A 27838-nucleotide genomic window follows, 5' to 3' on the forward strand; every position below is an offset into this window, starting at 1 on the left:
TTTTAGAAAACCGCTTCCTCTTTTTATAGCTTCTTAAAGCTTTATGCGTCCTCAAACTTCATTTTTAGATCCCTCGCTGATACTGAAAATGGGAAGTAAGCAATACCTACCAACGCTTGCTAGCATGTACTGCTTACCAGCTGCTTTCAGTGAAGGCAAAAGGTTCTTGACTCTTTATCTCTTATCAGGGCAGGTCGCGCTGTAAATCATCCGATCCGGACACAAGCCAATTTCTCAGTGAACTTTTAACAACAAACCCACCTAGACTTTATTTGGATGTAGATATTCCCAATGAATACTTTTTTCCTCCCTAGTCAAAAGTCATTTTTTAGTATCCATATATACTCTGTTATGCTGATATGCAGTAAACCTTATCTTTGTTGTGTAATGCCAGTTATTAATGTCTCCTCTATAGTAATGACAGTGATTCTTTTAGATGGGTTTCTTCCAGCAGCAACATGAAGTGGCTGTTGCTGTAAAGAGAGAAGAAGAAGCTCCCACAAACCGCTATCTCTCTGAGCTTTGAGTTGAACATCTGAGGAAGCAGCTAGAGGAAGTCAAGGATGGGAGGGGTCTTCAAGTGTCTCCTTGATGTTAAATTTGGACTTCTGTTCACAAAGGCTTCCTAGATAATAAACCAAAAATAGCAATACCTGTCCTCTTACGTATATTTGAAGGAAAATCCTTAAAGTTAGCAAGATATGCTCCGTTTAACATTGGTCTGCTGTTTGTTTTTCTGTAGTTTGCTTAAAGAAATGCATTGTGAGCTTTCCATGGAACCTTGCTGTGTTTTAAAATGAGATTTTCTCTATTTATTTACATTTCTAATGTAACCAAACAAAACCTGAACCCATGCCCTCTCTTTGTGTTTTTTTTTTTTTTTTTGGCTCTGCTGTAGTGCCAAACAACAACCCATTTGTCTGTTTGGTGCCCAGTGGAATGACGCTGTCCATTTTGTTTTAAGGTTCTAGTGGACGACACCACTTTAATTCCATCTTATTATTTTAGGATTATACAACTCCTTATGTACCTTCTGCACTTACCTGGTTCTGATCCACTCCATTCCAAGATAATCCCATGGCTGTGTCTGACATCAGTAAGATGCGAGAACTTTTAACTGATAAAGTATTAAAAATATGTGCACATCTCTATGTAGATCAATGTTCGGTCTGGACTTTCAGGCCTCCAATAGGATAAGTTTACAGAAAGTATGGTTGTAGTACACCTGGGTTATTTAAATAAAATCATAGCAAAATGGTAATAAGTTGCATTTAAAAACACTTGTATATATTAAAATGCAGGATATTTTTAAAGTGCAATTAAAAAAGCAAATGTGTTGAAACCTATCTGCATGTTTGTTTGCACATTTTCCAAAATTGTAACATGAAATTACTATATAATTGCATTTCTGACTTTATTTTGCTGCTGCATTGATAAGCACCCTGTATGCACCCTAATGGACTAGCAGGGCTGTTTTCAGAGGCTGATCACACAGCCCACATTAAACTGTATCGACCAATTAAATGGAGCTTCCTGTGTCCATTGATTTGGCGTAGTGCTTCATTGTATTTTTGCTGTTGCATCAACTTCCCAGAAGTGTCAGTTTCCATTATGCACGGGCTTTTTTTTTTTTTTAAATCAGATCCAGCGGCAGGAACGCAGCTTGTTTGTCTCACTAAGTGACAACATCAATTATGGTGCATTTAATGGTCTGTATGCTTGGGAGTTTCAGCTAATTTTTCCTTTTTATGTGCTCTGTTTTTGTTTTGTTTTTTTGTTGTTTTTTTTTATAAAGAATCAATAAATAGATCCAATTTAAACATAACAGAATAGTATGACTAATTATTTCATTTACATTCAGGACGAAACGCTTTTCTCCAGCTGTGTGGTTCAGCACTCCCCCCTCACTGCTCATCAGCTGACTGAGTCGAGGCTATTACATTTTTACATGACATTTAAAACCATTTTGTTTTTGGTTTAAAAAAAACAAACAAACTATAAATGATAATTTTAAACTCTGTTTAAAAGATATTCTTCCTGCTTTCTCTTGCGTACACTGGTCTGTTTAAAGCTGGCTTGCCTTCTCGGCTCCTCCTCTCTGAATGACACCACCCAAACAGGTTTAAAGCATTACGTATGTAGGAAGAGGACTTGCGTCACGTTTAATGTATGCAGGCTTAGCACAGGTCTTTCAGTGGCTGAGTTGATTGGCTAATGAGAATCCCTGTATGAATTCAATTAATTACCTGGATACCCTTTTATTTAGTGTGTGATGACTGTCTGCTGCTTGGGATCAAAAGCTTGATTAGGTCTGTTGAGTATGCAAAAATGTGTGCTGCCTCCATGCATTACTATTTGTAGGAGAATATTCACATTGCAGGCTTTTAGATGTGATGTTTGAAAATGTTCCCTTCAGGCTACGACACCAAGCCTTATTGTCAACCACAAAACATGACAAGGAATTACAATGGTAGCTGCCTGGAGCAGTCCTCACAGGAAGGCCTCTGACGCATTTAAGGGACGTTCGCCATCATCAGTGGCCGCCTAAACAGGCTTGTTTCTGTTTTTCGATGAGGAAGAAGACAGAATTCTGCGACCGTGATTGCATATTTTCATCTTGTTGTCTCGTAAAAACGGGCAGCTGCCAATATACAAGCTTTCTCAAGCGTGTAGAAAGACAAACCTACAGTGTACACGTCCCCTATGATCATAATCTGCATAGGTAATCCCCCTTAAATTGTCAAATACAAACTGAAACACATTGTGACAAGTTGAAGGGGAATAAGGAGAGACTTTGGTGATTTTCTTTGTTATGGGTATTTATTAATGGAAATGTAAAAGTGAAAACTCAGACGGCACTAATGGGTGATGTAACACTATTCACTATGCAGAGAATTAATGTTTTTATTTTTTATTTTCCTTTACCGTCTTGGCTGCTGTTGAACACTTATGTTTCAGTACAGGTTACCTGTCCCAAATCAAATTACATTAGAGAACGCACACACATAGCACAGGAATAATAGTCATGTAAAAAGGTATCGGCCCTTTTTTTTTTTTTTGTAGTAACACTTAAGAGTTTCAGATGATCAAATGTTAATATCGGGCTTAATACCAGCTTGTGTAAAGACAAACTAGTTTTCAAATGAGGATTACACTTAGTTAAAAGCTAACCAAACCACCTTGGGAGAATAATCACCCACCCACCATACTTTTTGAAAGAGCAGTAATCTATTTTTTGCTTTTGTTGGTTTTCATTGAGTTTCACTAATTTCAGTGACATCTGTGTGGAAAGTGTTACAAAGCTCTAGAGAATGCATGGAAAAGTATTGCCTCTTTCCAGGCGTGCCTTGCTAACTAACAAAATTACCCAAAGAGCAGATTGACGACTCGGTGGTCCAAAAGGAACACAGAGCAACATCTAAAAGCACTTCTCACATGCCTTAGCAAGAATAATTCAAGAACGAGAATCCTTCCCGTTTTAAAGACCAAAACCACTCCAGACCCAACAAACGTTTGTCACGTGGGAAAATATTTTGCCGACTTATGAGACAAAAGTGGAACTTTTTGGCAGGTGTTTATTGCTGCACCTGGTGTAAAGCCAACTCAACCTTTCAGAATAACACCTTAATACTGACTTTTAATGATGGTTTGTGGTAGTTTTATGGTGTGGGACTTTTGCTCAATTACTGAACAATTTGCTGCTCTTTACCAGAAACCTTGAAGAAAAATATCTGTTCAACAGTTTTTTGTTTTTTTTTGTTTGTTTTTTTTTACAGAGTTTTGATATTTTTGGATATTCTTATCTGAAATCAATAAAGACCCCCAGGATTAGTTGTTTTATAGTTGTAGAATTGTAACAGTACAATGTGCAGTGAATTGGAGGTCTTGCCTCTATTTGGAAGGCTACTTCAACTTTTATTAATTAATCATCACTTTCTGTTTTATAACAAAGAAAAAAACTGCTTAAAATCCAAAACGTACAGTCTGTGAAAAATTCCCCCTGTGAATTACAGCTTTCTCTCTTTTAGGAACCGATCGCCTACGTACAGCCGGACCATATAAATGAATCTCAATTATATCATGCACATCAAACACAAATAGACGGTTACTGTCAGATAAGCACAGCGAGGCTTTTAATGCTTCAGAGCCAGGAGAGTGCTTCCAAAACGGTCCAAATTTGGACAAGGATTCCACTCAGATAGTAGTGTGCCCTGAACAGGAGGCCGGCATGCGTTCATGTGTGTCTGTTTCTCTTGTGGATGCTTATGTTGTCATAGCAACTCGAGAAGAGAGGCACATGGTCCAGAGTGCAGCTAAGGGGTCATGGGTTGGAGGCGTTTGTTTATTTTTTCCTTTGTATTTTTTTTTTATTATGGTTTATTATTATTGTTCTTAAAAGTAAATCACAGCTAACTGTATCTTTGACCTAAAGTATTTTAATTGAAAGGGATTTCTTTGTACAAAATAAAAATGTTACAGTTTTTTTTTTCTGTTTTTGGAACTCCACCAGTACAGAAAACGTGCATTTAAGAAAAACAAAAACTACATTTTTCAAAACATAACACTGTTTGTATATTTTTTTTCAAACCAGTGTAAAATCACCATACTTTTTCCATCCAGCATTTCATAATCCTTACCAGTTAATGAAATGTACGTCAGAGTCTCAAGCCTGCTCTCTCTTTGTGCAAATTCTTAGTCATCATAACGCCTCCATCATGATTTAAATCAGTCTTAAATTAGAACTCCCACACTTGCTGTTTTTTTTTAAATTTATTTCTCGTGGGCATCACTTGTGTTGTCACTGTCAGCTTGGTTTGTGGGTGGTGTTAGTTAGTACACGGTTCGAACAGCACTGCTGTCTAATTTGAGATGGTTTTCACCGATTTCATTTTCATTCAAAGGAAACATTTGTGCGTTTTGCTTCCAGGGGTGACAAAGTGGTTTACGTGTAACTTTTAATCGAATGAACGGAGCTGTTTTGGTAGAGATTTTAGTGGTTTTACTTTTCTTTCTTTTTTTTCAGGTTACTTAAACATTCTGTTTCTCCACATGAAAACATCTGCTGGGCAATGTACTTTATCATGTTCATAAGATCCAATAAATAATCAGGCAAATATTCAAAATCTATTATACTAATTAAAATTTGTTGGAGCCAATACATTAATGAAAAGTGCAATTATTGAGTAAATGAATGAGTTGGTATCATTTATATTTATATATGAATTGATAATTATAAAACTTAATTTGTAGAACGGATCTGGATGAAACTACCTGAATCTCTGGGACAAAATGTTTGGCTATCATTTATAGCTGACCTATTTCACTTTCCCCCTTCTCTTCATAAATTATCAGTATATAAACGCAACACGTCAACGGCTGTATCAGCCAGCGTAACGTTACACTCTGCGGTATTTCAAGCACCCCTGCTATGTGCAGGCATTTTGGTTAAAGCTCCAGCTGCCTAAATTCCTCAACAGTTCTGGACACACAGCGATCCATAAGCAGGACTCGAATGCTCTTTCCCACTGACATAAACTTGCGTCGTAGTGTGTGTGTGTGGAGAAGTTTGTGGTCTCATTCTGCTCCCGTTTTCTTTTAGGCTTGCATAGATGACAACATTGACATGGTGACATTCCTGGTGGAACACGGAGCCAGCGTCAACCAGCCTGACAATGAAGGATGGATCCCCCTCCATGCTGCAGCTTCTTGTGGATACCTAGACATAGCAGAGTAAGTCTCTCTTTTTATTTTCTTTCTTTCTTTCTTGGAAACATTATCAGCTTCATCAGATTTGAGTTCTGCTTACTCATCCTTTACATCCTGTCTTGTTTTTACACTGAATGCTGCACTCTTTAATCTAAAGATCAAAACAAAAATGGATGACTGGTTGGACCCATGAATTCAGTTTGAGCCTGTTTATTTTACTATTTTCTTTGCCGTGTTGTCTGATTTTGATGAAACTTCCTTAACACTACTAAAACACACAGAACAAAACAGCTAAGATATTTTTCAATGTTATTTTACCACATCAGTGCTGATGCTGGCAAAATCTAACAAAACAGTGCTTACAACTATCTTTTATTGGTAAATTCTTTGTATTACACTCTTCGACTATTATCAATAGAACATGTATTTTTTTATTAACAATTGAGCTGCGGTCAAGAATAGGCAAGCAGCTGACCTTTTCTGACCATCTTCACATAAGCTGGCAGTGTCTTTGGCTTTCTTTGATTTTGTTTCCCTTCTGTCAGTTTTTCTGATCAGAATGCTGTGCTGCTCTCAGTAGTGAAGGAAAACTAGAGACAACAATCCACAGTAGAGGGAGAGAAAAGGTGAAAGAAAGGTACCTAAGAAAGCTTAAGTTAAATGCATTTTCGGTTCATGCCTGTGAAAACAACTTTAACATCAATGCATCTTGCATTTGAATGACGGTAACATAGTTAATGCGGTTTGGTCTTCATGTATCTTACATTTGGGACAGTACGATATGGGTTAATGTCGGGTATTTTTTCTATTGACTCATTTCTGGTTGCATTTTCAGATGAGCATGTTAAAATATTTTCAGACGAAAAAAAAGGGACCCGAGGAAGATGTTGATATGGCGTTAGATGGAGATTAAGATTGGACAAATTTATCGACCATTAGTCGATAAATTTCACCCTTCACCTGGTCGTACTTTTATAAGCAATTTTTCTTTTTTGTAGGGTTTTTTTCTCCCTACGAGTTACTTTCTTAATTAATAACAGTGCTTGATTGAAGCCAAAAGACGCAGCCCATGGAAAAAATAACTAATGCATTTAATGGTGCATACAAACTCCTTCCAGCTGCAAACAAAGCTTTTCTTTTCCCCAGAGATCCTTCAAAAGCAGCGACAATTTATTTACTCACTTATAACAAAGGCGTTCATTTAGATAATAAATCATTTATTGTGACACAATTTCCTCAAGTTCTCAGGAATGTAGAAATGCTAGTGATTTGTACCGCGAAGTGTAATATTTAAATATAAAGTTCCTTCTGTGATATTGGTGATTGAAACAAATGTAACACTTAACAGATATTATGCTACTCAGCATTAATGGGCCCCTCAAACTGATTTCCAATACAACAGGCCGAAAAAACTGTTTTCATCCAGAGTTGCTTAGAATTTCCATAGAGATTGTGTGTTTGTGTTAATGTTAGGGTTGTCAGCGTTCAGAGTTTTTTAATTGAGGTTCTTAAAGCTTAAGCTAACGGCTAACCAATATGAAAGCAGACTTCTGCCATCTTCTCACAATTTTTGCAAACTCATTTGCTCCAGAATGTCACTGTGGAGTTATTTACACAGGAAATGGAGGTAAATGGTGTGATACCATTGATTGTGTCAAACAGCCCAAGAATAGAACATGTTCTGGTGTTGAACTCATTTCTTCACTTTGTGTTAGAATATTTTTGTTTTTCACATTGTTTCCTATCTGTTTCTGGTGTAAATAATTGTCTTATGTGTAAATTGCTGAATAATGCAAACAGGGCTCTTTAAAGATTCATCAAACAGTGTGACTATGACTTTAAACTGGAGTTGTTTTTAAGGTTGTGGAAGTGTGCTTTGGTCGTAGCGCCGCCTCTTTGGCTAGCCTTAGCTTCAGCTTCTAGGTCCAACAATTCTGAGTATATTTTAAATCTAGACACCAACAGTTATTTGTTGAGATTAAAATAACCTTTTCAAGAAAACATAAAAAAATTATAAACTATCACTTCTAGGTCCAAACTGTGAAACTAATGGGCTTTTTGACCTTGAAGTTCTCACTCATAATTGTAGTTGGAATCCAGATGTTCTCACACCATGTAAGATTGCTGTTCAAAGAATGAGGCGATGTTCCTCGCATCAGTGAGGGTTGAATGACTTGTTGCCAGCTGAAACAAAATAGCCATCTCAGTAATTTTACAACAGGAGGTTCTTTCATCTTTACCAAGTTAAATTTAGGGGGTGACTCCTTTTTTAGCTGGGCTTTGCGGTTCAGATGTGTTTTAGCATTGGGGAGTATTTCAGTCACATGCTAATTTTTTATTAATTTGAAAATATTTCAGGCCACAAAATCGGGAACACTCAGGATATGGAAACTAAAGCAGCACCACTATCACTCCTGCAAAGACAATCCTTTAAATCAGTCAACTCTAGTTTTTAAAAAAAAAGCATTACCTCATCCAGAGTTATGGTTGGTGCTCCTTCAGTTTCAAAGCAGTGCCTGTTTTGTTTAATCTAGAAATACTCCCTGTGGTTAATAGTGTGTTCTTTTTAGTACTGCAAACAAAAATTTTCTGGGTTTTGTGGTAAAAACACAAGAACGTACTTTGGAAAAAGTCTATTCTCGTCAAACAACCCCATAGAAAATATCCAACATTGCTGCCAGTCATAAAGAATGCAGCGAAAGTTGCAAGTATAAACTATTTACTAGGTCTGACTGTAGAATACTTATTTGAATTAACAGATAAAATGAAAATGTATTAATGTTGAATATTTCAAACAATTGTTAGCGACAAAAGAAATTGCTAATCCCACTTTTTAACGCAGTATTTATCTTATGAGACAGAGAACAGAGAACTTATGTCATTCAGCAGTGAACATCAACAGGTTGTTTTAGAACCGCTGCATTCTCGCTTCCAGTAACCTCCCTATAGCCATTTGTTAAACTCTCCTTCAATATTTACTAGTTCTGGTGTCTTCTTGATATAAAAACTCTTTTTTGTTGTTGAAGAATTGTAAGAGATTAGGGTCGTTCTCTACACCTAGAGCTGCACTCTAGTATTTCTTGCCCTTTTTGTATTTGTCAGGTAAGAAGATGGCTCATGTTGGCATAAACCAATACATAGATGTTATCAGGAGATATTTAAACAGGCTGAAGGGGCTAAAGGAGCTCAGTAGTACTCATTGTTCAGCATAGTGGGAGTGTTCTTTGACCTGCTTTGCTAGGGTTACATTTCAGAAGTCTAGCGCTGGGCTGATATGTTTTTCCCAAAATCTGCGGCTGGCAGGGGAGAAACAAACATAACGTATTGAATAAAGTATTGAAAAATTCTGCTTCATTTTGGTTTATAAACAGTCAGTTCTTTTCTTTTTTTTCTCCGAAGAGTTTTTGCGGCGCTAGTGGCTCGTATTTTTTGCGACAGTAGGCAGACAGGGGGGAAGACATGCGGCAAAGGTCTCCGGGAGTTCAAAGAATGAGGCGAACCCGCAACGTCCGCGTCGAGGACTAAGGCCTCCAAACGTGGGACGTGCTAACCCCCTGCGCCACCACAGCACGCCCCATAATCAGTCGGTTCTGAGTGGATCCTCAGGAACACACCAGCAAGAGGCAGTGTAACAGAAAACAAGAAGTCATTTGTTGAGCATTTTAAGGGAAAATGTCAAGTGGCTGTGCCGATATGGGTGACTAATGGAGACATCATGTCACAGAGGGAGAAACTCTACAACCTGACGTAGGCTGGGAGCTCTCAGTAGGTCCATTTAAATCCCAGCATCCTCTTTCACAATCGCTGTAGTCAATGAACAGAGCCAGATCTGTTTAGCTCCCTTCTCACCACGGTCAACCTAATTCAGACTCTGGGTAAGAAACTCAGTGGGACTGCAGACCACAAAACCACAGAACCTATTGAGCCAACCTTGGAAGAGAAGGAACTGAACGTCCAATCAAAAAGGTTGAAAATTTGACGTAATTGTTCTTGGTCAGTTTCTATTTGTGTGAAATTCAAGAGTGTTTGAAGTGGGTTGTTGATCTAAGGAGAAGGGCCTGAGTGTGACCACCGCTTTAATTGGAGGCAGCTGAACTAGAGAGGCTTAATGGTTTAAATGTCTTCAGTTGCTGCAGGAAACAAGGCCTTGAAATTAAAATGACATTTTCTTCATCTGACTTCATCTTTTTATGCTTTAGTTTTAAATCTGCTGCGCTTTCTTCATAGCCTTAGGAGACATGGAGAAACAAATACAATTAAATCAAGATCTTGGCTAATAAATATTAGAGCCGCACAATGTATTTGACTGGACTAGTCATCCCAGTGTCAATGCATGCAAAATGGAGACAGCAAATTACTGCAATGTTTTAAGGTGCCTTGTGCGGAAACTATCCCAAATTCATATTTGGGCGTTTTAATGAATTCTTTGTAATTATGGAAATGCATGTAATGTTTAAATATTTATGCAATTTCCATTGATTGTGGTTCTGATCCTTATTTGGTGCAGTTGATGCTCTGTTTACTGACCAGAAAAAGCTTGGTACCAAACTACATGTATTGTTTTCTTTCTTTGGCAGATACAACATTCATAATCTAACATTGTCATCTTATTGGCTCATTATGTAACCCTGTTGCAGAATAAAGTGTAAGGTATTACTCCTGTGGCAAGTACTTCTATGAAAGTTCCTTTTGCACATTTATTATTATTTAACTGCCATTGATTGATTACAATTTCTTCTATAAGTGTTGGAACTAGCTGACCTGTAAAACAATATGCACCAGTGAGCTACACCACTGGCATTGAACTAAAAGCTAACTTTATTATTCAAAACTTCCTTCCTATCTAACAGTTTCCTCAGAGGTTTTAGGAGCCAACGTTTCCCTTCACATTGTATTGAGGAATTAAATTTCTGAAATTCTCTCCTGCAGGTATCTGATCAGCCAAGGCGCTAATGTTGGAGTTGTGAACAGTGAGGGGGAGACGCCTCTGGACATCGCTGAGGAGGAACCAATGGAGGAACTTCTACAAAATGAGATTAACCGACAAGGTACAGTATGTCGTCCATCCACCAACTCCCTGTGGGATGAGACGAAACTTCTCATTACTCAGTTTAGAAAAATGTGCTGTTGGCAAATATCTTTATCATTTGGTAAAGTATGACTTACTACATTTGACTTTGTGATTGGTTTATTGGACTATGTGTGAATGGATTTGAATCTTACTGTATGATTGGATTGCATTGGAACAATTTGAATTGAAGTTAATAAATGCCTTCATGACATTTGTTGTTAATGGCGCTATTTCAAAACACAGAACTGAATCTAAAAGAAAATATGAATGTATAGATATTTGGAACTAACTTTATTACATAATGTCTAGAATCAGACAATGCACTTAAGTTTTAATGGCAGCCTGAAGGAGCCTCTTGGTATTTCATGCATGCAAGTCTGTGTTTTGAAATATGAACTAAAGAGTCGGTGCATCAGCCACCTGCTGCTTTCCTGGATCCCTAATATAACTAACTTGTTATAGAAAAGTCATCCATCTGTGTCACTCACTGTCATGTGATGATTCAAAAGTGAAAAGCTGAGTTTTTACTATTTCTGTTTGGGGCACTCCTTCATGGACGTGTCACCCGGCTCCAGTCCAGAGCACATCAGTTTGTATTCATACAAAAAGACCTGATGATCTGGTTCATTGTCTGAGGCATCAACTGCGTTGGCTAAATCAAGTTGCTAAATCAATTTGTTTGTTTACGGTCAACAAGTCACAATGCATGTACACACATTGCCACCTCAACAGATCTATATGTGATACTTAAGGCATCTTTATTTGCCTTAGGTATCACATACTTAAGGTACAAGTACTTAAGAATAAGACAGGAAACTCTTCCTGTCTTATTCTGATCACTCTCAGCCAAATCCTCTATTATTAAATAATGCTAAATTGTTTGCAGTGTCCAGATCTCAGTGAGCAAAATCTAAGTTTTGTTTCTTAAAACAGGATTGCAGAAACTGCTTTCATGACAAAGCTCCACTGGAGAGTGAATTCACAGCGATCCTGTCCTGAGGGCAGTTGCTCTTTTCTTTTTTCTTTTTTTTCATAGAGGTAGTAGGCAGCATTATGCAACTAGCTGTTGTGTAACACTTCCCTGCGTTTGTGGTTTGATTTTTCTGTTTTAAGATGGACACCACAGAGTTAAACTTGTTAGCAAGCAGCCAACAGAATCGCTCATCTTAGAAAGCTTGTCCTCGATTCTGTAGCGGGAACTCCCAAAGCTCCATCTTCAAATTGTAATGGCTGACATCTAGAGATTAATGCTGCAGTGGCATCGCTTTCATGTTATCATCAAATATTACAATATTGCACTGCGATCTGTGTCATCTCACATTAGGTAGACTCGTTTCTCTCACTTAAAAAAATCAGCTGTGAAGTGCCAAGTTTTCCACTTAGCTCTTGCTCTGTGTTGCTGCTTAGAGGCCATTAGGCTCCATGCTTTTTATAGACTGTGTTGTCTGCTTCAGTAGAGATCAAAGGATGCTGGCTGACCCGGTTAGCCCTGATTCTCTACATTAGGTAAAATGATGTGCATCAGTTTGCTGTCATGCTCTGGTGAATTACATTGAATGCAGTACCTTGCATAGACATTCAAACTTTTTGAACGTTTTCATGTTATCATGTTGGGATAAACTCTACTGCTTTTAGTAAGAGTTTGTTATAGACATTCAAAATTTTAGTGAAGAAAAATAATGCCTGGTTTTATCATTTTTTGCGGGATTGGCATCCGTTTTCTGTCTCCAAGGTGATACTTTGTACAACCACCTTTCAATGCAGTTATTGCTGCAATTCATTTCAAATGGGTCTCTACCACGTGGTTCCACCAAGAGCAGAGGTCAGTAACCTTTGGTTCAGCTAAACAAAATCTGTTTAGAGAAACAAATTACCTTAATAGAACCTACTATACAATTTATTTCTATTAAATTAAAGGCCAATTACTTCAAGTCTGGACATTTTTTTTAAATGTCAAAATACATCATTTGCAACAGAGACAAAGATTGCTTAGCAATTATTATTATTGCACTGCTATTGTAATTTTATACATAAATGTTTTGCATGTTACTTTAAAATACATATAAAAAGTTGCCAAAGCTGATTAAAAAAAATAAATAAATAAAAACCTTTGCATCTTAAAACATTGCCTAATGCTTTAGCATTTGTAGCCAAAGTTATTGAGATCAACAGTGGAGTCTTAAATGCAACATGTGGCTCTGGAGCTTCAAGTTGCAGACAATTTATTTTACTGATTGTTTTGTTGAATCATAAAACATTAATATTTTGTAAGTTGAGAAAATAAGAATGCAGTCGAACTCCGAACCAGTTTAAAGTAAAATAAGATGGTGTGACTCTAACTTTCCTCCTTCTGCTCTCAAAACTTTCTTTAAAATGTCAGTTTTTCCTCAACCAAGCATTTGCCAACCCGAGCATGCAGTCACAGACTTTCCTTTTTTAGCTTTTGATCAGAATGGAGCAAAAAAGCTTTATGATGAGCTTAAGCTTGGCTCTGACCCCAGAACACTTCTTAGGTCTTTGTTTATGTAATGCAGTTGAGGCTCAGCTGGAAAATCAGCGCAGCACGCAGCAGTGAGTTTTCAGGCCATGTTTCAGCCAGGTGTCACACTAAGTCAGGGCTGTTTTCACCGCTTCCTTGTATGGATTGTATAACACTGACATACTGACCCACTTAACCAGCTAAGCAGCGTCTATGTTTGCAACTTTCGTGTTGTTTAATTTATTAGATATTGGCACAAACTGTTCCCCAAAGCATCACCAAGTACTCAACAAAGCCCTTGTATTCAGAGGTGGCACTATAATTATCTACGGTCTGGTTTTCCTCTGCCAGAGCCTGAAATGCAGCATATAACACAAAGACTTGACTGAAGATAATTACAGTGATGCCTACGGTTGAAACTGTGGCTTGTTTTGCGGCTGATTATGTGGTTTGCGGTTTGTGTGTGTGTGTGTGTGCACGTTTGTAGAAGTTCGACTGACATCACCTGACAAACTGTAAATAAAGCAAAGTGAGACATCTTTCTGGTATGCACGCCAATCAGATGTGTGGAAAAGTTGATAAAAGTGCCAAGAATTATTCTACTATTTCCACTTTGGGAATATATTTGGCGAAGCAGCAGCTTTCTCCTTGGATGCAGGTAGTCTTTACAGTTTAATTTGTCTTTATTGCTCCAGGGTTGGACATAGAGGCTGCCCGAAAAGAGGAGGAGCGCATAATGCTGAGAGATGCTCGGCAATGGCTGAACAGCGGTCAGATTCAAGACACCCGGCACGCGAAGTCGGGAGGAACGGCGCTCCATGTAGCCGCTGCCAAAGGATACGTGGAGGTTTTAAAGTAAGCATCGCTGCATGTAGCAACCTGCAGCACGACGCTGGTTCACCGGGTGCATTCAGAGGAGCACTAGGGACGGAGTTGGGTTATGACAGCGGTCGTAACACAAGATTTCCCAGCGTAGTTGCGTCTTATCATTTCGCTTTGTTTTGACATGGTTTCTGTGGGTCGTTAATACACTTTGCGCCGCGTGAGCATCGGAGCGGCAGTAACTTGTTCCTCGGCTCCGGGATGGCAGCCAGAACGCCGCTGCCTGTGGTTCTTCGAGGTGCTGTGTGACACTGAGCTGTCGGTTTTCTCCATCCATCCAGTTTTATCAGTATAATTGAAATAAAACACACAATTCACAAAGTTTAAAAGGAAGTTTTCACATAGTTCCTTGCAAAACAGTTATATCCCTTAAACCTTGTCACATGCGTTCTTATAATAACCACAAATTTCAATGTTTTAGGGTATTTTATGTGATAGACAAACCCACAGTGAACCTAAATGTGTTTCTTGCAATTGTATTTAACCCCTTTTTATTCCAAATAAAAGTCTGGAAATGCCAGAGAGGTCGGGGATAAAGTTGCGGAGAAGCTTAAATCGGGATTAGGATAAAACACATTCAACACTGCAAAAACTCAAAGTCTTACCAAGTATTTTTTGGTCTAGTTTCAAGTGCAAATATCTCAGAGTTTTTGAAATAAGACAAAATTAACTTAAAAATAACTTCAATAAACTATTGAAACTTGTATTAAATCAATAATTCCTTAATATTGATTAAAAATGTGATAGTTCCACTGGCAGATTTTCTTATAAGAGGATGTTTTTCCAAAATTATAAGGGAAATAATCTACCAGTGGAACAAGTTTATTTTTATTAATATTAAGTAATTATTGACTTATATCTTGCATAAAAGTTACTTAATATTTTTGCATTGAAGATTATTTACAGTGCAGTCCCGGTGCACCACAAACGATTCTACTGAAATATTCTGCTGCTTGTGATCATTAGCTACTTTAATCCAAGGCACAGATTTTTGTTAATCTGACTCAAGGTTGTCGTTTCTGGCAGCTACTTAAAGGATCGGTTTGCAGAATCAACATTGACTAATTCACACACTCTTTCTGTCCAGGCTTTTAATCCAAGCAGGTTATGACATAAATATTAAGGACTATGATGGCTGGACACCTCTCCACGCAGCGGCACACTGGGGCAAAGAGGAGGCGTGTAGAATACTCGTGGAGAATCTGTGCAACATGGAACTTGTTAATAAAATGGTGGGTAATGGAAGCTTGTCATTTCTCACGCAGTGTTTGTGCAGTACTTTTCTTATTTTTTACCTCTTTCCCTTCAGGGCCAGACGGCTTTTGATGTAGCTGATGAAGATGTTCTGGGATATTTAGAAGAGCTACAAAAGAAACAAAACCTGGTGAGTCACTGACTGGATAATTCATTCAAGCTTAATGAGTTTGGACGAGCTTCTGAGACCAGTTGTCATGCTTTTTGTCTTTATTCCAGCTGATGAGGGAGAAGAAGGATGCTAAAAAGTCTCCTTTGATTGAGGTGACAACCACAGGGGACAACAACCAATCACTGAAACCACTCAAAAGGTAGAGGGGGGTTTATCCTGAGAGGAAAAATAAATCTGTGCAAATATTTACATGACAGGATCACATTTCTGCTCTAATCTCCGCTTCAGCAAAGAAACGCTGCTTCTGGAGCCGGAAAAGACTGCGCCGCGCATCGAGACCTTAGAACCGGAGAAGGTGGACGAAGAGGAAGAGGGGAAGAAGGACGAATCAAGCTGCTCGAGTGAGGAGGAGGAGGAGGAAGATTCAGAGTCTGAAACTGAAGCAGGTGATGTTCACAAAAAGAAAAATGTGAATTAAGACATCTTGCTGAATATTTGTCATTTTGACATAGCTGAAAATGTTCTTTATTGCTGAAAAGACAAGAGCAAGCCTCCAGCAGTGGTGACCAGCAGCACAACGACAACGACCCCAGCCACCGTCAGCACGTCGTCTCCAACGAGTCCAACAAATCAGGTGACGACGCCCACTTCACCAGTTAAGAAGGTAAAACCTCTCGGGTGAATTTCTTATTAAAACAGTTTAGTCTTTGAGATGTTGTTGAATAAACCTTTTAAGGAAGTCCAGAGTTGCAGCTCAGGCATGATCCAACGGTCATCCTGCTGGTTTAAGGGGGTAATTTCTTATTCAAGGCACTGTGTGTGAATGCAGGTGGTCAGGATTGCACAATGTAGTTTTTAAACTCAGTGCTGACGTTAATTTACTCTTAACTAAAATCAGTTAAATAAGTTGTAGTTTTTTTTCTTTGGCTCTTTAACAAAAAGGAATTCGCATTCAGAACGAGTTATTGGAAAATTTGGATCTATAAAATCTCCAGATTTTAGCTGTAGATTTTATTTTGCTTGGTCAATTGTGTTGTTGCCACTTTTGGATCTGCTGCCCTCTGCTGGCAAAAAGACACAACAACTCCTCTAGCATTACTGAGCATGGCAAATGTAAGCTGCTGTGGCTGCTTGTGTGACTAAGGAAAAGCAACTGAACTGTTTTGGATGCCCAGGAGCTGCTGACTAAATCAAGAGCTTTGTGGAAAAGTTAAATCGACACAGGAAGTGTTGAACTCAGTCACGGAGTTGAACTCATCCTGTCTGCTTTAGTAGTTCTGCTTCTTAAACTTCCAGACCTTATTTAAAGCCTGGTTCTTACACACCACACCTGATTGATAATTGAGCTTTTTTCATACCAACCGACTGCAATTATTTCATCTGATCAGTACCATTAGTTAGGCACCAGGTGGTGTGACTCGGCTTTGAAGTCCTCGCGCACAAAGTGTGTGTCTTTTGCTTCTGCTTCTGTCTTATTTTCTTTTTCAACCTTTCTGTCTTCCTCCCTGTCCGTCCCGTTTTATCATCCTCGGCTCTTGCCGCGGTCGCCTTTTAGTTTGATTACATTACACCTCTCATGCCTTTGGCGGAGCCAGGCTGTCCTGCATTGTGGCGTCAAGGTTTGCGCAAAACTGGCATTTCTCTTGTGCCCAAAAAACCCATGGTGAGGCATTGGTGTGCACCAGAGTTGTTGTCTCATCCTACATGCACTTGTGCACTCACAAAGCACTAAAGTCTCCCTTAACTCCCCACCTGTTCCAGGTGATGTAGGATTTTTCCACTTGCTGGGGTTGGCCTGTTAAAGAATTTTGTGCAGCAGTAAATTGTGATCTCTTCAGGGGTCGGCAGCTTTTGACCTGCACATACCACATTATTAATATTAATTATTAATATATAATTGTGCAAAAACTAAAATTTTTAATTCCCCACAGAATTATTTTGAGTTATATTTAACCATGGCTTCTACCCTAGTGGAAAAATCCAACAAGTGATTGAACTTTCCTTTCACTCATCAACATTACATGGTGCTTTTTTCCACTTGTAATCAACAAACGCACTACTAATATTTTATTTTAAGTTGTATTTGTGTGTTTCCTGTGTTTTCAACTGCTTTTATCCTTTGATAGAGGTTAAAATAGTATAGAAACAAAGTTTTAAATGCTAAAACCTTACATCGAAGCCAAATCGTAAATATAATAGGAAGATCATTTCTCTTCTTGGGGTTTTATCCTTAAAAACAAAGTATAAAGTGTTTTGCATAAGTAATTGTTCCCCTTCAGCTTTTCACATTTTGTCGCATTACTATGACAAACTAAAATGTATTTTCTTAGACTTTTATGTATTATAACCAAGAAAGTTGCATATAAATGTGAAGAAAGAAACATGATGATGCAAGATGGGGGTTTTTTAATTACCCAAAAAAATAAAGTGTGTTTTTAGCTGATTTACACTGAAAAGTGTGAATAAAATTCTGTGTAATCAGTATCCCATATAGAGGGTAAGCTAACTGTGGTTGTCTCTCCACAAATCATGTCTCTATTAAAGAGTGGCAAGAAAGATCCATTATTAAAAAAGGTTCAAATAGTCAAATTGTGCATTTGCTTGGTGATGACAGCATCATGCTACATGAGTTAGCATGGCTTGGGAAACTGACTGGAGCTGATGGTCAATTCAAAGCCATTCTTTAAAACCTGCCTTTGGTAGAGGTTTCCCTTCTACCCTAATGACAATGGAATGACTTGGATGAAAGCATGTCCATATGTCCAAATGGCCCAGTCAAAGTAAAGAGCGGTCTTAAGTCTTAGGTTGCTCTCCGTGTAATCAGATTTGTGTTGTTTTGACACAATAAAATACATTATGTTTGTATGTAACCTGACAAAATGGGAAGAGGTGCAAGGAGATAAATATACTTATAAATTAATCAGCAAGCGTTTGACCTGATTCCCCTTTGTTGCTTACTAAGATTACTAAGAATATTGCTATAGTCATGTACATAAATGTGTATTTCAGTGTTATCTAAGCTGCTGCGTCATCCTTTTATTCTCCAGGTCGTTCAGCCTGCCGGAAAAGTCTCAACCAAAGTGGAGGAGGACAGGAAGGACGAGTCTCCGGCTTCGTGGCGTCTGGGTTTGAGGAAGACAGGCAGCTACGGCGCGCTCTCTGAGATCACAGCCACAAAGGAAGCTCAGAGGGAAAAGGACACTACAGGCGTGATGCGGTCGGCCTCCAGCCCTCGCCTCACCTCATCCCTGGACAACAAAGAAAAAGAAAAGGTTGGCAGTGATAAGTTGGATGATTTGTTTTTTCAGTCCAGCGTTCCGTTTCTCCTTCGAGCAGAAAATGCTTTCATACCTATTTTGTCAGACACATAATTTTGTGGTTGTGTAATCCAGCTTTTACCATTTCTTGCAAAAGTATCAGTACACACTGAGCTTAACAACTTTCTGGAATGGCTTTTATTTTAATTTTATCCCATAAATAGACCAAATTTTGTGAAGGTTGTGTGTCCAAACAAGTGTTAATTAGCCTAGGAGTATCACAAGGTACTTGTATATATATATTACTTAATGTTTTGTCATGCTTAAACAAGAAATTCTTGTTTTATATTGCTAACAGAATTCTTGTTTGTTCTGATTTCTACAGGAGAAAGACAAAGGAACCCGACTTGCGTACGTGGCCCCAACCATCCCCAGGAGACTTGCCAGTACTTCAGACATCGACGAGAAGGAAAACAGGTGAAGCCCTGGAGCAGAATAGCAACTCTGTGCAAAAGAATTTCACATAATTCAATGTGCTAATGCTTTGATTATAGAAGTTATTAGAAGCAAATGATGAGGTAAAGAAATGGAAGGTACTTATAGAGCTTGTGGTTCCCCAGGGACTCTACAGCTCTGATACGTAGCGGCTCATACACCCGGCGACGCTGGGACGATGACCTGAAGAACAGCGAAGGAAGCTCCTCCACCAACCGGACCTCCAGCTACCAGCGCAGGTTAGCTCCTGTTAAACCTCCATCCCTCACCTCAGCATCTGCTCTCTTCCTTTAGATCTGACCTGCTGCAATCGCCACTAGTTGCTTTTCATTGTCAGATCAGCCGATATGTATGTACATGCTTTTATTTGTAGCCGCTCAACCCCGGCCACAGTTTGTTGCATGACTGTGCCTGTTCTGTCAAGCCACAGTTAAAATGCACCACTTAGATATTTTAACATATTTTAACTGTTTGTTGCATCAGATAAATCATATTCCTGTTTATGACACATAAGCTTAGACTAAAGCTGCATTCATATCCTGACAAGTTATGGCTTTAAGCCATCTATTATAAACAACTTCAATTTGGAAACTTTGTTTTTCTGTCTCCCTACCGAAAATATTACAAGAAAAGAAAGCAGAATGTAAAGTTCTTTTATTCCCAGAAGTATTGCTATGAATGCAGCAGCAGTGTGTCAAAGCTTCATAGACTTAAACATGTTTTGTGTGTTTTATATGTAAATGTTTGTCTGTGTTTGTGTGTGCGTGCGCACCTCCACCGCTAACTCTCTTGGCCACCTGCGTGCCGACACACTAGCACGTCCCATACTCTAGCGCTGGGGCGGAGCGGCAGCACGCGGGACGTGCCAGCCAAGTCTTCGTCAACCTCCAGCTTGGATCCTAACACCTGTAATACTAAACCCTGGCAGCCACCCTCCTCCCACTACCCGTCCTACAGCATTTACCGCAGGTACACCGCTGCCTCCACACCCAGCTGCCCTTTCTGTCCGCCTCTCTGCTCTGCTGGACGTTTTCTGTCTTCCCTCGGTTTATGCAGCAACGTCTCATACTCTTGAATTTTAGTTTTTATTGTTCAGCTCTCTGAAGTTTAAGTTCAAGGATTTTTGTTTATCTATAATACTTTAAAAACAGGAGAAACTTTCAAAAACCCTGAACTTCTCAACCTCTCGTCTTCAAGCTACGAATATTTTGGAAATAAATTCCAGATTGTGTTTTTATAACCATTCAGTATAATACCCCTAAATATAAAAGCAATGGTTAAAAAAAAAATAGCAATAGGTGAAAATTCTTTTAACAGGAAAACTAATAGGACTTTAAATGATTGGCTTGTAGAAGGCCATTGTCAAGAAAATTCATATGGGAGGCACTAGGTATGTGGAATAAGGTGATCAGGTTGGATAAACAAAAATTAGCTAAAATTTCATCTGTAGATGTTCAAAACTGATGGGCTCATAAGAGTTACAGCTGTAATTCGGCTCTATGAAGTATTAACTAAGAGGTTTTTATTTCCACTTGTAATCTTTTCCTTCCACTTTACAAATATTAACTATTTGGTTGATCACATAAAATCCTACTAAAATACTTTCACGTTTATTGTAATTTGAGACAATGTGGGGAAAAAAGTGGGGTATTTTTACAAAGCTCTGTAACTGCATTTTGAAAATAAGAATTGAAAATAACTGATCTGCAATCTTCCTCCCTAATCAGCTGAGGCCTTTGCTAATCTGAGTCATCTCAGCCCACCAAGCTCAAACTCTCGTCAGTCTCAGTCTGACCTGTTCTCTCGCTCATAATGTTAAAGAACAAACGGCAATAAAATCCTACCACCAGTCCTATAATAAGGACCTCTATGTAACGCTGATGCTGGATTTTCCCTTAAGAGGCGTCAGCTGCTCTGACTTTATGTGCAAGTCTCACTGACACTCGGCTGAGTCTGGTGACTCAGTTTGTTTTCTAGGGAATCGGTGAACACGGCCTCCTAAACTCATCAGATTTATGTGGCGGATCGGCTTCAATCTACCCTCAGCAAAGGAGCAGCACAGAGGCGATGCATGGAGATAAAAGAGCTGACAGAAAAAAGCAGACCGGTTGTGCTGATCACTTATGTAACATCTGTGTCCCTTCAGCGGCTCTTTCGGCAGAAGACACGAGGACCTGAGCTCCTCCACCTCCTCCACAGCCACCACCACCTCCTCGTCTGTTACCTCGCCCACTGGCCACCGCGGCCTCCTCTCCAGCCTGGGGTCCTCTTCCACCCGAACTGGCTTCACCAGTCTCACCAGCAGGTAAACTTCTTCCACCTGTGGTCAGTTGGAGCTTATAGAGACAAACTATTCAGTCTTGGTAAAATGCTCACTGTGATAACAGGTACTGGTCAGAGGAGAGTGCAGAGAGGGAAAAGGAGAAGGAAAAGGACTCTGCTGCTGTTATCCCCACTATAAATACTGGCTCTACCACAACCACCACGTCTACCACTACCACCACCGCCATATCCACCACTACTGCCCTCACTGGCACCGGCCCAGAACGACGCAGGTAACACACACTTCACTTTTAATCCCCCGCTGCAGTTTAGTTGTTCTGAAAAGTAGCTTAAAACATTAACCAGGAAGTGTTTTCACAGCAATCTAGATCCTTTTTTTTTTCCAGTTTAAGAATCTTCCTCTGTGTAATTTTCTTTTCCACACACTGAAAGAAAGTCTGCTTTAGTCGAGTGGCTTGCTGAAACAAGCCACCTGTCTGTGTGTGAGCAGGTTTACAGTCTGGACCGCTCCAGCTGCTTCCCCATATAAGGACGGTGGGCTGAAGGCTGAGGGTCAATGGTATCGCTGTGTGGCCAACAGGAGCATGCTGTTAACCACAACGTTTTGTTGTTTATGTTTGTTCTTTTGTAGATAAGTTTGAGTTTTAAACTGGGAATACTTGATTGCTGCTTGTTGTTTTTTTTCACCATTAGGAATTTTTTTATCTCGTGTTTAAAGAAGGGTTGGTGATATGGACTTAGAATTTTATCTCAGGACTATGTTGTACTGTTGTTTTTTTAACAATAAGGATTGATTAAACACCTTATTTTTTTTATTAAAAAAAACTTATTTCTTGTATATAGCATTTTTATAACAACTGAAGGTAACATAGTTACTTGATTATATAGTGGCACTATGAGGCTGGAAAACACTCTTAATACTGTTGCTTTAACAAAGCGTGGAGATTTCTGCCAACCTTACACAAGAATTCAACATTAATATGAACATTAAAAATTTTTCTGGTTTGATTTTTTTATTTATATTTTTTCCTCTGCAGCAGTTCCGGTGCATTTCTGCTCCCAAAAGATCAGTTGTAGCTTGCTCAAGTTTAATTTGTAGGTTTATTTTGACATAATGAACAAAGAAAAATCACATTTCTGATGAAGTGCCAGGAAAAAAAAATTCTTCTGGGGGAAAATATATATACCTTTTTTTTTTTTTTTTTTTTTTTTTACCAAGCAAGATGAAAGGGACAATCATGATACTTTCATTCTGCAGAGAGTTGTCTTGCATAAGAGTTACGTTTAAAATGTCTTTTTTGTTTGTTTTTTTTCCCTGCATCAGGTCGTACCTGACACCGGTGCGAGACGAGGAGTCGGAGTCTCAGAGGAAAGCTCGATCTAGACAGGCCCGGCAGTCGAGGCGCTCCACCCAGGTCAGTCAGTAATGCTTTTATACTTCATCTTATTACTTAACCAGATAGAAGAATCTTTTTTTTTCAGTGTTAAAATACATTGAGAGCAGAGTTTTTATCATTAAAATGAACCTAAGCTGTTGTGTATTGCATCGGGGTTTAAATGTCGTGATGTTTCTTTGCTGCTGCAGGGCTGAAACTATTTTTAATGGCATTATTTTTCTAAAGAGAAAATGCCCCTTGTTTTTCCAGGGTGTGACTCTTACTGACCTGCAAGAGGCTGAAAAAACAATTGGCAGGAGTCGTCCCCAAAAGACCCGCGAAGAGGAGAAGGAGGAGAAAGAGAAGCAAGACAAGGAGAAACAGGAGGAGAAGAAGGAGACGGAGACCAAGGAGGATGATTACCGATCGAAGTACCGGAGCTTTGAAGAGGTACCTGCTTCACCTCTGTCATCACTCTCTTGATGGGTGACTGTAATTAACACATTTTTAATTTCTCCTCTTCCTGCCTCGTTTTTCCCGCAGCGTTATCGGTCTGCGTCTTCGTCCTCCTCCTCTTCCATTTCCACCGTCAGCACTGCCTCCACTGCTCCCTACTCCAGCTCTTCTTTATCCTCTGGGTCCAGCGCCCTCAACAGGCCCAACAGTCTGACGGGGATCACCTCATCTTACAGCAGGTCCTCTCGAGACACAGAAAAAGGTCGGTCCTCTTCAAAATAAGCTCTTCAAAATAAATAAGGGCTACTCTATTTGATGCAACGATATGTAGATGAAAACCTGTGTGAAGCGCCTAAGATCCACAGCAACAGGAAAACAGCCACAAGCTGATTAAGAAGGTTGATGCAGAAAATGGTTGATTTTCCTTTTAAATGAACATGAATAAAATTTACTTGGGGAAAACAGAAAGCTGATTTTATTCTTTCAGTAGCAGAAAACACTGACAATGTGGTTCTGTCACAGAAACTTTGAACACTTTTTAATCAGAATTTAAAAAAATGTTTTACTTCAAAAATTGTTTTGCACATCAATGCTAAATAAAAAGGTTGAATTTGGTGCTCATGGGGAGGTAAGGGGAAAAAATAAGATACTAATTAGTATCATTTCTGAAACAACCATAGCTTCTCATAATCAAAGTAAACACTATTTTTTGTGAATTCATCTTTCTTATTTCCTATATTTTTGAAGAAAAATGATTGTCTTCCATGCTATTATACTTGGACTCTTCTAGGATACTTGATATACAATAAGTACATAATGTCACGATTAAAAAGATCAAATGTGAGTTGATTTTTTTTTTTTGATTTTTAGAAAGAAAAAATAACTTTTTAGTTCACCTAAATCCACAGTCTATGGTTTAATTTGTTGCAGCCCAAGTCTTTTCTAACTTTATTTAAATATTCAATATCCTTTCACACAGTAATTATAAAATAAAACCATACAGATAAATATTTTTATGTTGTGCTATAAAATGCAGGTGTGTTTCTGTTTCATTTTCAGACGCACTGAATGCCTAAGCTGCCTTTTGATTTGTAGAGGCACTTGTAAAGGAAATCTAGATGTTTGCTGTAGGTTTATCAATAAATTAGTGAATGGTTTAATAAACTTTGTTGACTTCACATTTAAATGATTCTAAAATATCAAAATTCTAACAAATTGCCAGATAAATACATACACTTAGAGGTCAAATATTGAGATCTTAAAGGTTTATTTTTTGATGTGAAGAAATGTAAAATGTCTTTTCCAATGACAGAATCAGACCAAAAGGATGAGGAGAAGGAAGGGGAGGACAAGTCTCAGCCCCGCTCCATACGGGATCGCAGGCGGCCCCGGGAGAAGAGACGCTCCACTGGGGTGTCCTTCTGGACTCAAGATGTAAGACTTTTCTTATTATTATCATTTTTACACTCTACAGGTCAGGACACTTGATGTTCTGCTGTGCTCCTTCTGATGGTGACACCAAAGACGACCACTTTCATTTTGATTTTAAATTCCAGGGTGGAGATGATGACCCTGAGCAGCAGTCGGACTCTGAGGAGGGCAGCACCAGGGGAGAACTGCAGGTAACTAACCTCACACACACTGAGGGCGGAAAGTCGAACTTCAGCCTGTCAGTCAGATCAAAGTAGTCCTGTTCTTTCTCCCTTTGATTTTTCCTCTTTGGCTTTTATTCTTTATTCTTGTCTTTTGCTCCTTTTCTTTAAATCTTTTGGTAATTGTCTGTCACTTAGTTGACCATAGGAATCAAACATACTGTTAGCTTCAGTTTTAGGTGTCGTAATGTGTTTGGAATAAAAATACCTTGAACTTTAGTGAAATTTAAAGTTTTTTTTAATTTAGTCATGACATTCATGCCCTTCACTAATGATGCAACAACGTAAGGCAGAAAATGCAGCTTTGCAAACTCATTAGTTTCTGGGTGAGCTTCCTGTTTGGAAGAGAGGGTTATCTGAAGTTTTAACAGAGAGAGAGAGAGAGAGACACAGTTGTTTTTTGAAGTCAGCCATCAGGGAGGAGGAGGAGGAACTCCAGCTGCTAGCCGTCACTTACGATGGGTGGAGCTGCAGCAAAACCACGAGAGGAAATGAGTGTTTATCTCTGGATACAGGAAGACCTTTAGGTCACGGCCTCTCCAGCTACTAACAGAGAGCTGAAAAGTAGCAAATATTATTTAATTTATTATTCCTAAATAAATCTACATAGACTGATTAGGTGAGACAAATGTAATTATTATTTTTAGCTCTTTTATATTGACATTTCTTTTGTTTCCTTACAGAGTGACAGATTGTCCAGGTAAGTTGCAGCATCACCATGTTTTGAATGCTGTTGCTCAACTGCAATATTTGGTTGCTAATGTCACCTGTTTTTATTTATTTATTTGCAGAAATGAGAGCACTTCATATTTAGATCGCAACGATGCTCTTTTTAGCCGTAGTTATGGTGAGAGTCGAAGGCCGTACTCCAGCCGACTGGACAGAGACGACACCACCGACTACAAAAAGGTATGCAGCCACTTTCAGCTTTGTATTTTTATTTTATTTAAATTTGGACGTCAGAAATCCTGAAAAACGAGACGTTATCTGCATGAGAAACTAAAAGTTCAAAAGTTATTCTGGTCTCCTTCTCATGTAAGATACAGAACTTTTACGTCTTGCTGTCTGAAATTCTTTTAGTGAATATTTCCTAACAGTCATGGGAAAAATCAGATGTACCTTCTTTAAGTTATTTTTTTTTGTATGTGGACCTATTGTTTTATTCTAATTTAAACATACAGAAGACAAACATACAAACAAAAAAAAAACACTTTAAAGTTTTTAAGAAAACGAGGCCAAGCTCATACAGAATATTTTCATCTAGTTGTTCCTTCTCAAATATTCTTTTACACGCTGTTATTTTATTTTGTGTACTTAGTTTTTCACACACAGCTTTTTCTTTTTGCCTTCACCTTGTTCTTTTAAATGTCAACATGGATTCTGTTTTTGATTTAAATTTCACCCCAGGTTGAGTCCAGGTCATTTTTACCTTAAAATCTTGGCAATGAAAGAGGGTGTGCCGTCATTTTCCATAATAGGCTCCAAATGTCAGTCCATTAAATGCATCAAATGAAAAGTTGAATTGAATTAATCTAAATTAATTGCGAACACTTGCACAGCACTTTGTTAGGCGGTAAATGGGGCTGTAAACATGTTTTGACGGGTTTTTTTCTCAGCTCTATGAGCAGATCTTAGCCGAGAACGAGAAGCTGAAGGCCCAGTTACGCGACACTGACCTGGAGTTGACAGACTTGAAGTTACAGCTAGAGAAAGCTACACAGGTATGCACACTTACACTGCTCATCATCTTTTTTTTTTTTTTTTTAAACTGTTTTGGAAAAGCAACTAAAGTTTGATGATGTGTTTTTAATGCAGAGGCAGGAACGCTACGCTGACCGATCCCAGCTTGAGATGGAGAAAAGGGTAATGGCAGAACTACTTCACCAAACCACCTCCATCTCACTCCTCTGTTACATAACCATCAACTAAAATGAGATCCTTTCTGTTTCCTTTGTGTTGTAAGACTAATTTATTGTTAAAATAAAACGTATTTAAAACATCCCAGTAACACTGCTAATGGGTTTATGTCTGAAGGTAACAAGCAGACCCTCTTACCAACTGGGTGGTGGTATGATCTTACCCTAAGTTTTTATAACAGTCTGCTCTCTGCTGCTGCTGCCTGTAGGCTCACTTTGTGCTGTGGTAGCTGGCATCAGTCAGGCTCTCCACCCAGAACACTACACTTTGTTTTTTATTATTTCTCTTTTTTTCCACTTGTTATACTTAAACATTAGTGGCAGTGTGTGGTCACTATCTCTGTTGACTGCTTATTTCTGTGTGTTTTTAACATGTGGAAGTGTATTTATCCAATTTTATGCTGAAAAAAAAAAGAAACATTAGACCCTGTGCATGTGTTTTCATGCTTTTAGATATCAGTTGGTTTGATTAGTTCATACCCAGCCGATCTGTGTTCGTAATCCTCTATTTTAAATCCACTTAAGGAAGCTGTATTTAATTATCTGAATAAACAGTTGAGTCTTTCAGTCATTTAGGCAAACTGACTGTCTGCAAGTTTTCAGACTCATTCCTGCCTGTAGAACGTTGACTACAGTTTCAGTCACTTACTGTTTAGGTGTAAGCTGGCTGTTGCTTGAACACCCCTCACAGGACATGCGAGTGAAGTGTGTGTGTGTGTGTGATCACCCAACACCATCTGCCACCACTCATTAAATCTGTTGGTATTTTTTATTTTTTTCTAGTTAAGTGTTAATCCGCCTCTCCTGTCCCAACAGGAAAGAAGAGCTCTAGAAAGGAAGATTTCTGAGATGGAGGAGGAACTCAAGGTACCAAAAATTGCATACATAAATTCACTTTA

General features: G+C 38.7%; 1 protein-coding gene across 4 annotated transcripts in view; it reads left to right on the top strand.

Moving 5' to 3' along the window:
- Positions 1 to 27838, top strand: part of ppp1r12a (protein phosphatase 1, regulatory subunit 12A) — a 47197-nt gene that overhangs the window by 13442 nt on the left and 5917 nt on the right. For 2 of the 4 annotated variants that reach the window (XM_028043815.1, XM_028043814.1), the window contains exons 2-25: positions 5600 to 5730; positions 10636 to 10754; positions 13952 to 14111; positions 15226 to 15370; positions 15448 to 15522; positions 15612 to 15703; positions 15793 to 15950; positions 16044 to 16168; positions 18552 to 18776; positions 19147 to 19238; positions 19382 to 19495; positions 20073 to 20225; positions 21403 to 21561; positions 21644 to 21811; positions 22864 to 22954; positions 23186 to 23365; positions 23459 to 23633; positions 24684 to 24805; positions 24928 to 24993; positions 25707 to 25723; positions 25815 to 25932; positions 26640 to 26744; positions 26839 to 26886; positions 27756 to 27806. In XM_028043815.1, coding sequence (XP_027899616.1) covers positions 5600 to 5730; positions 10636 to 10754; positions 13952 to 14111; positions 15226 to 15370; positions 15448 to 15522; positions 15612 to 15703; positions 15793 to 15950; positions 16044 to 16168; positions 18552 to 18776; positions 19147 to 19238; positions 19382 to 19495; positions 20073 to 20225; positions 21403 to 21561; positions 21644 to 21811; positions 22864 to 22954; positions 23186 to 23365; positions 23459 to 23633; positions 24684 to 24805; positions 24928 to 24993; positions 25707 to 25723; positions 25815 to 25932; positions 26640 to 26744; positions 26839 to 26886; positions 27756 to 27806 — 2889 coding nt within the window. The remainder of the gene's footprint in view (positions 1 to 5599; positions 5731 to 10635; positions 10755 to 13951; positions 14112 to 15225; positions 15371 to 15447; positions 15523 to 15611; positions 15704 to 15792; positions 15951 to 16043; positions 16169 to 18551; positions 18777 to 19146; positions 19239 to 19381; positions 19496 to 20072; positions 20226 to 21402; positions 21562 to 21643; positions 21812 to 22863; positions 22955 to 23185; positions 23366 to 23458; positions 23634 to 24683; positions 24806 to 24927; positions 24994 to 25706; positions 25724 to 25814; positions 25933 to 26639; positions 26745 to 26838; positions 26887 to 27755; positions 27807 to 27838) is intronic. The other 2 variants (XM_028043817.1, XM_028043816.1) reach the window with 1 other exon arrangement.

Source organism: Xiphophorus couchianus, chromosome 17 (assembly GCF_001444195.1).
Source record: "Xiphophorus couchianus chromosome 17, X_couchianus-1.0, whole genome shotgun sequence".
In the NCBI taxonomy this organism is placed as follows: Eukaryota; Metazoa; Chordata; class Actinopteri; order Cyprinodontiformes; family Poeciliidae; genus Xiphophorus; species Xiphophorus couchianus.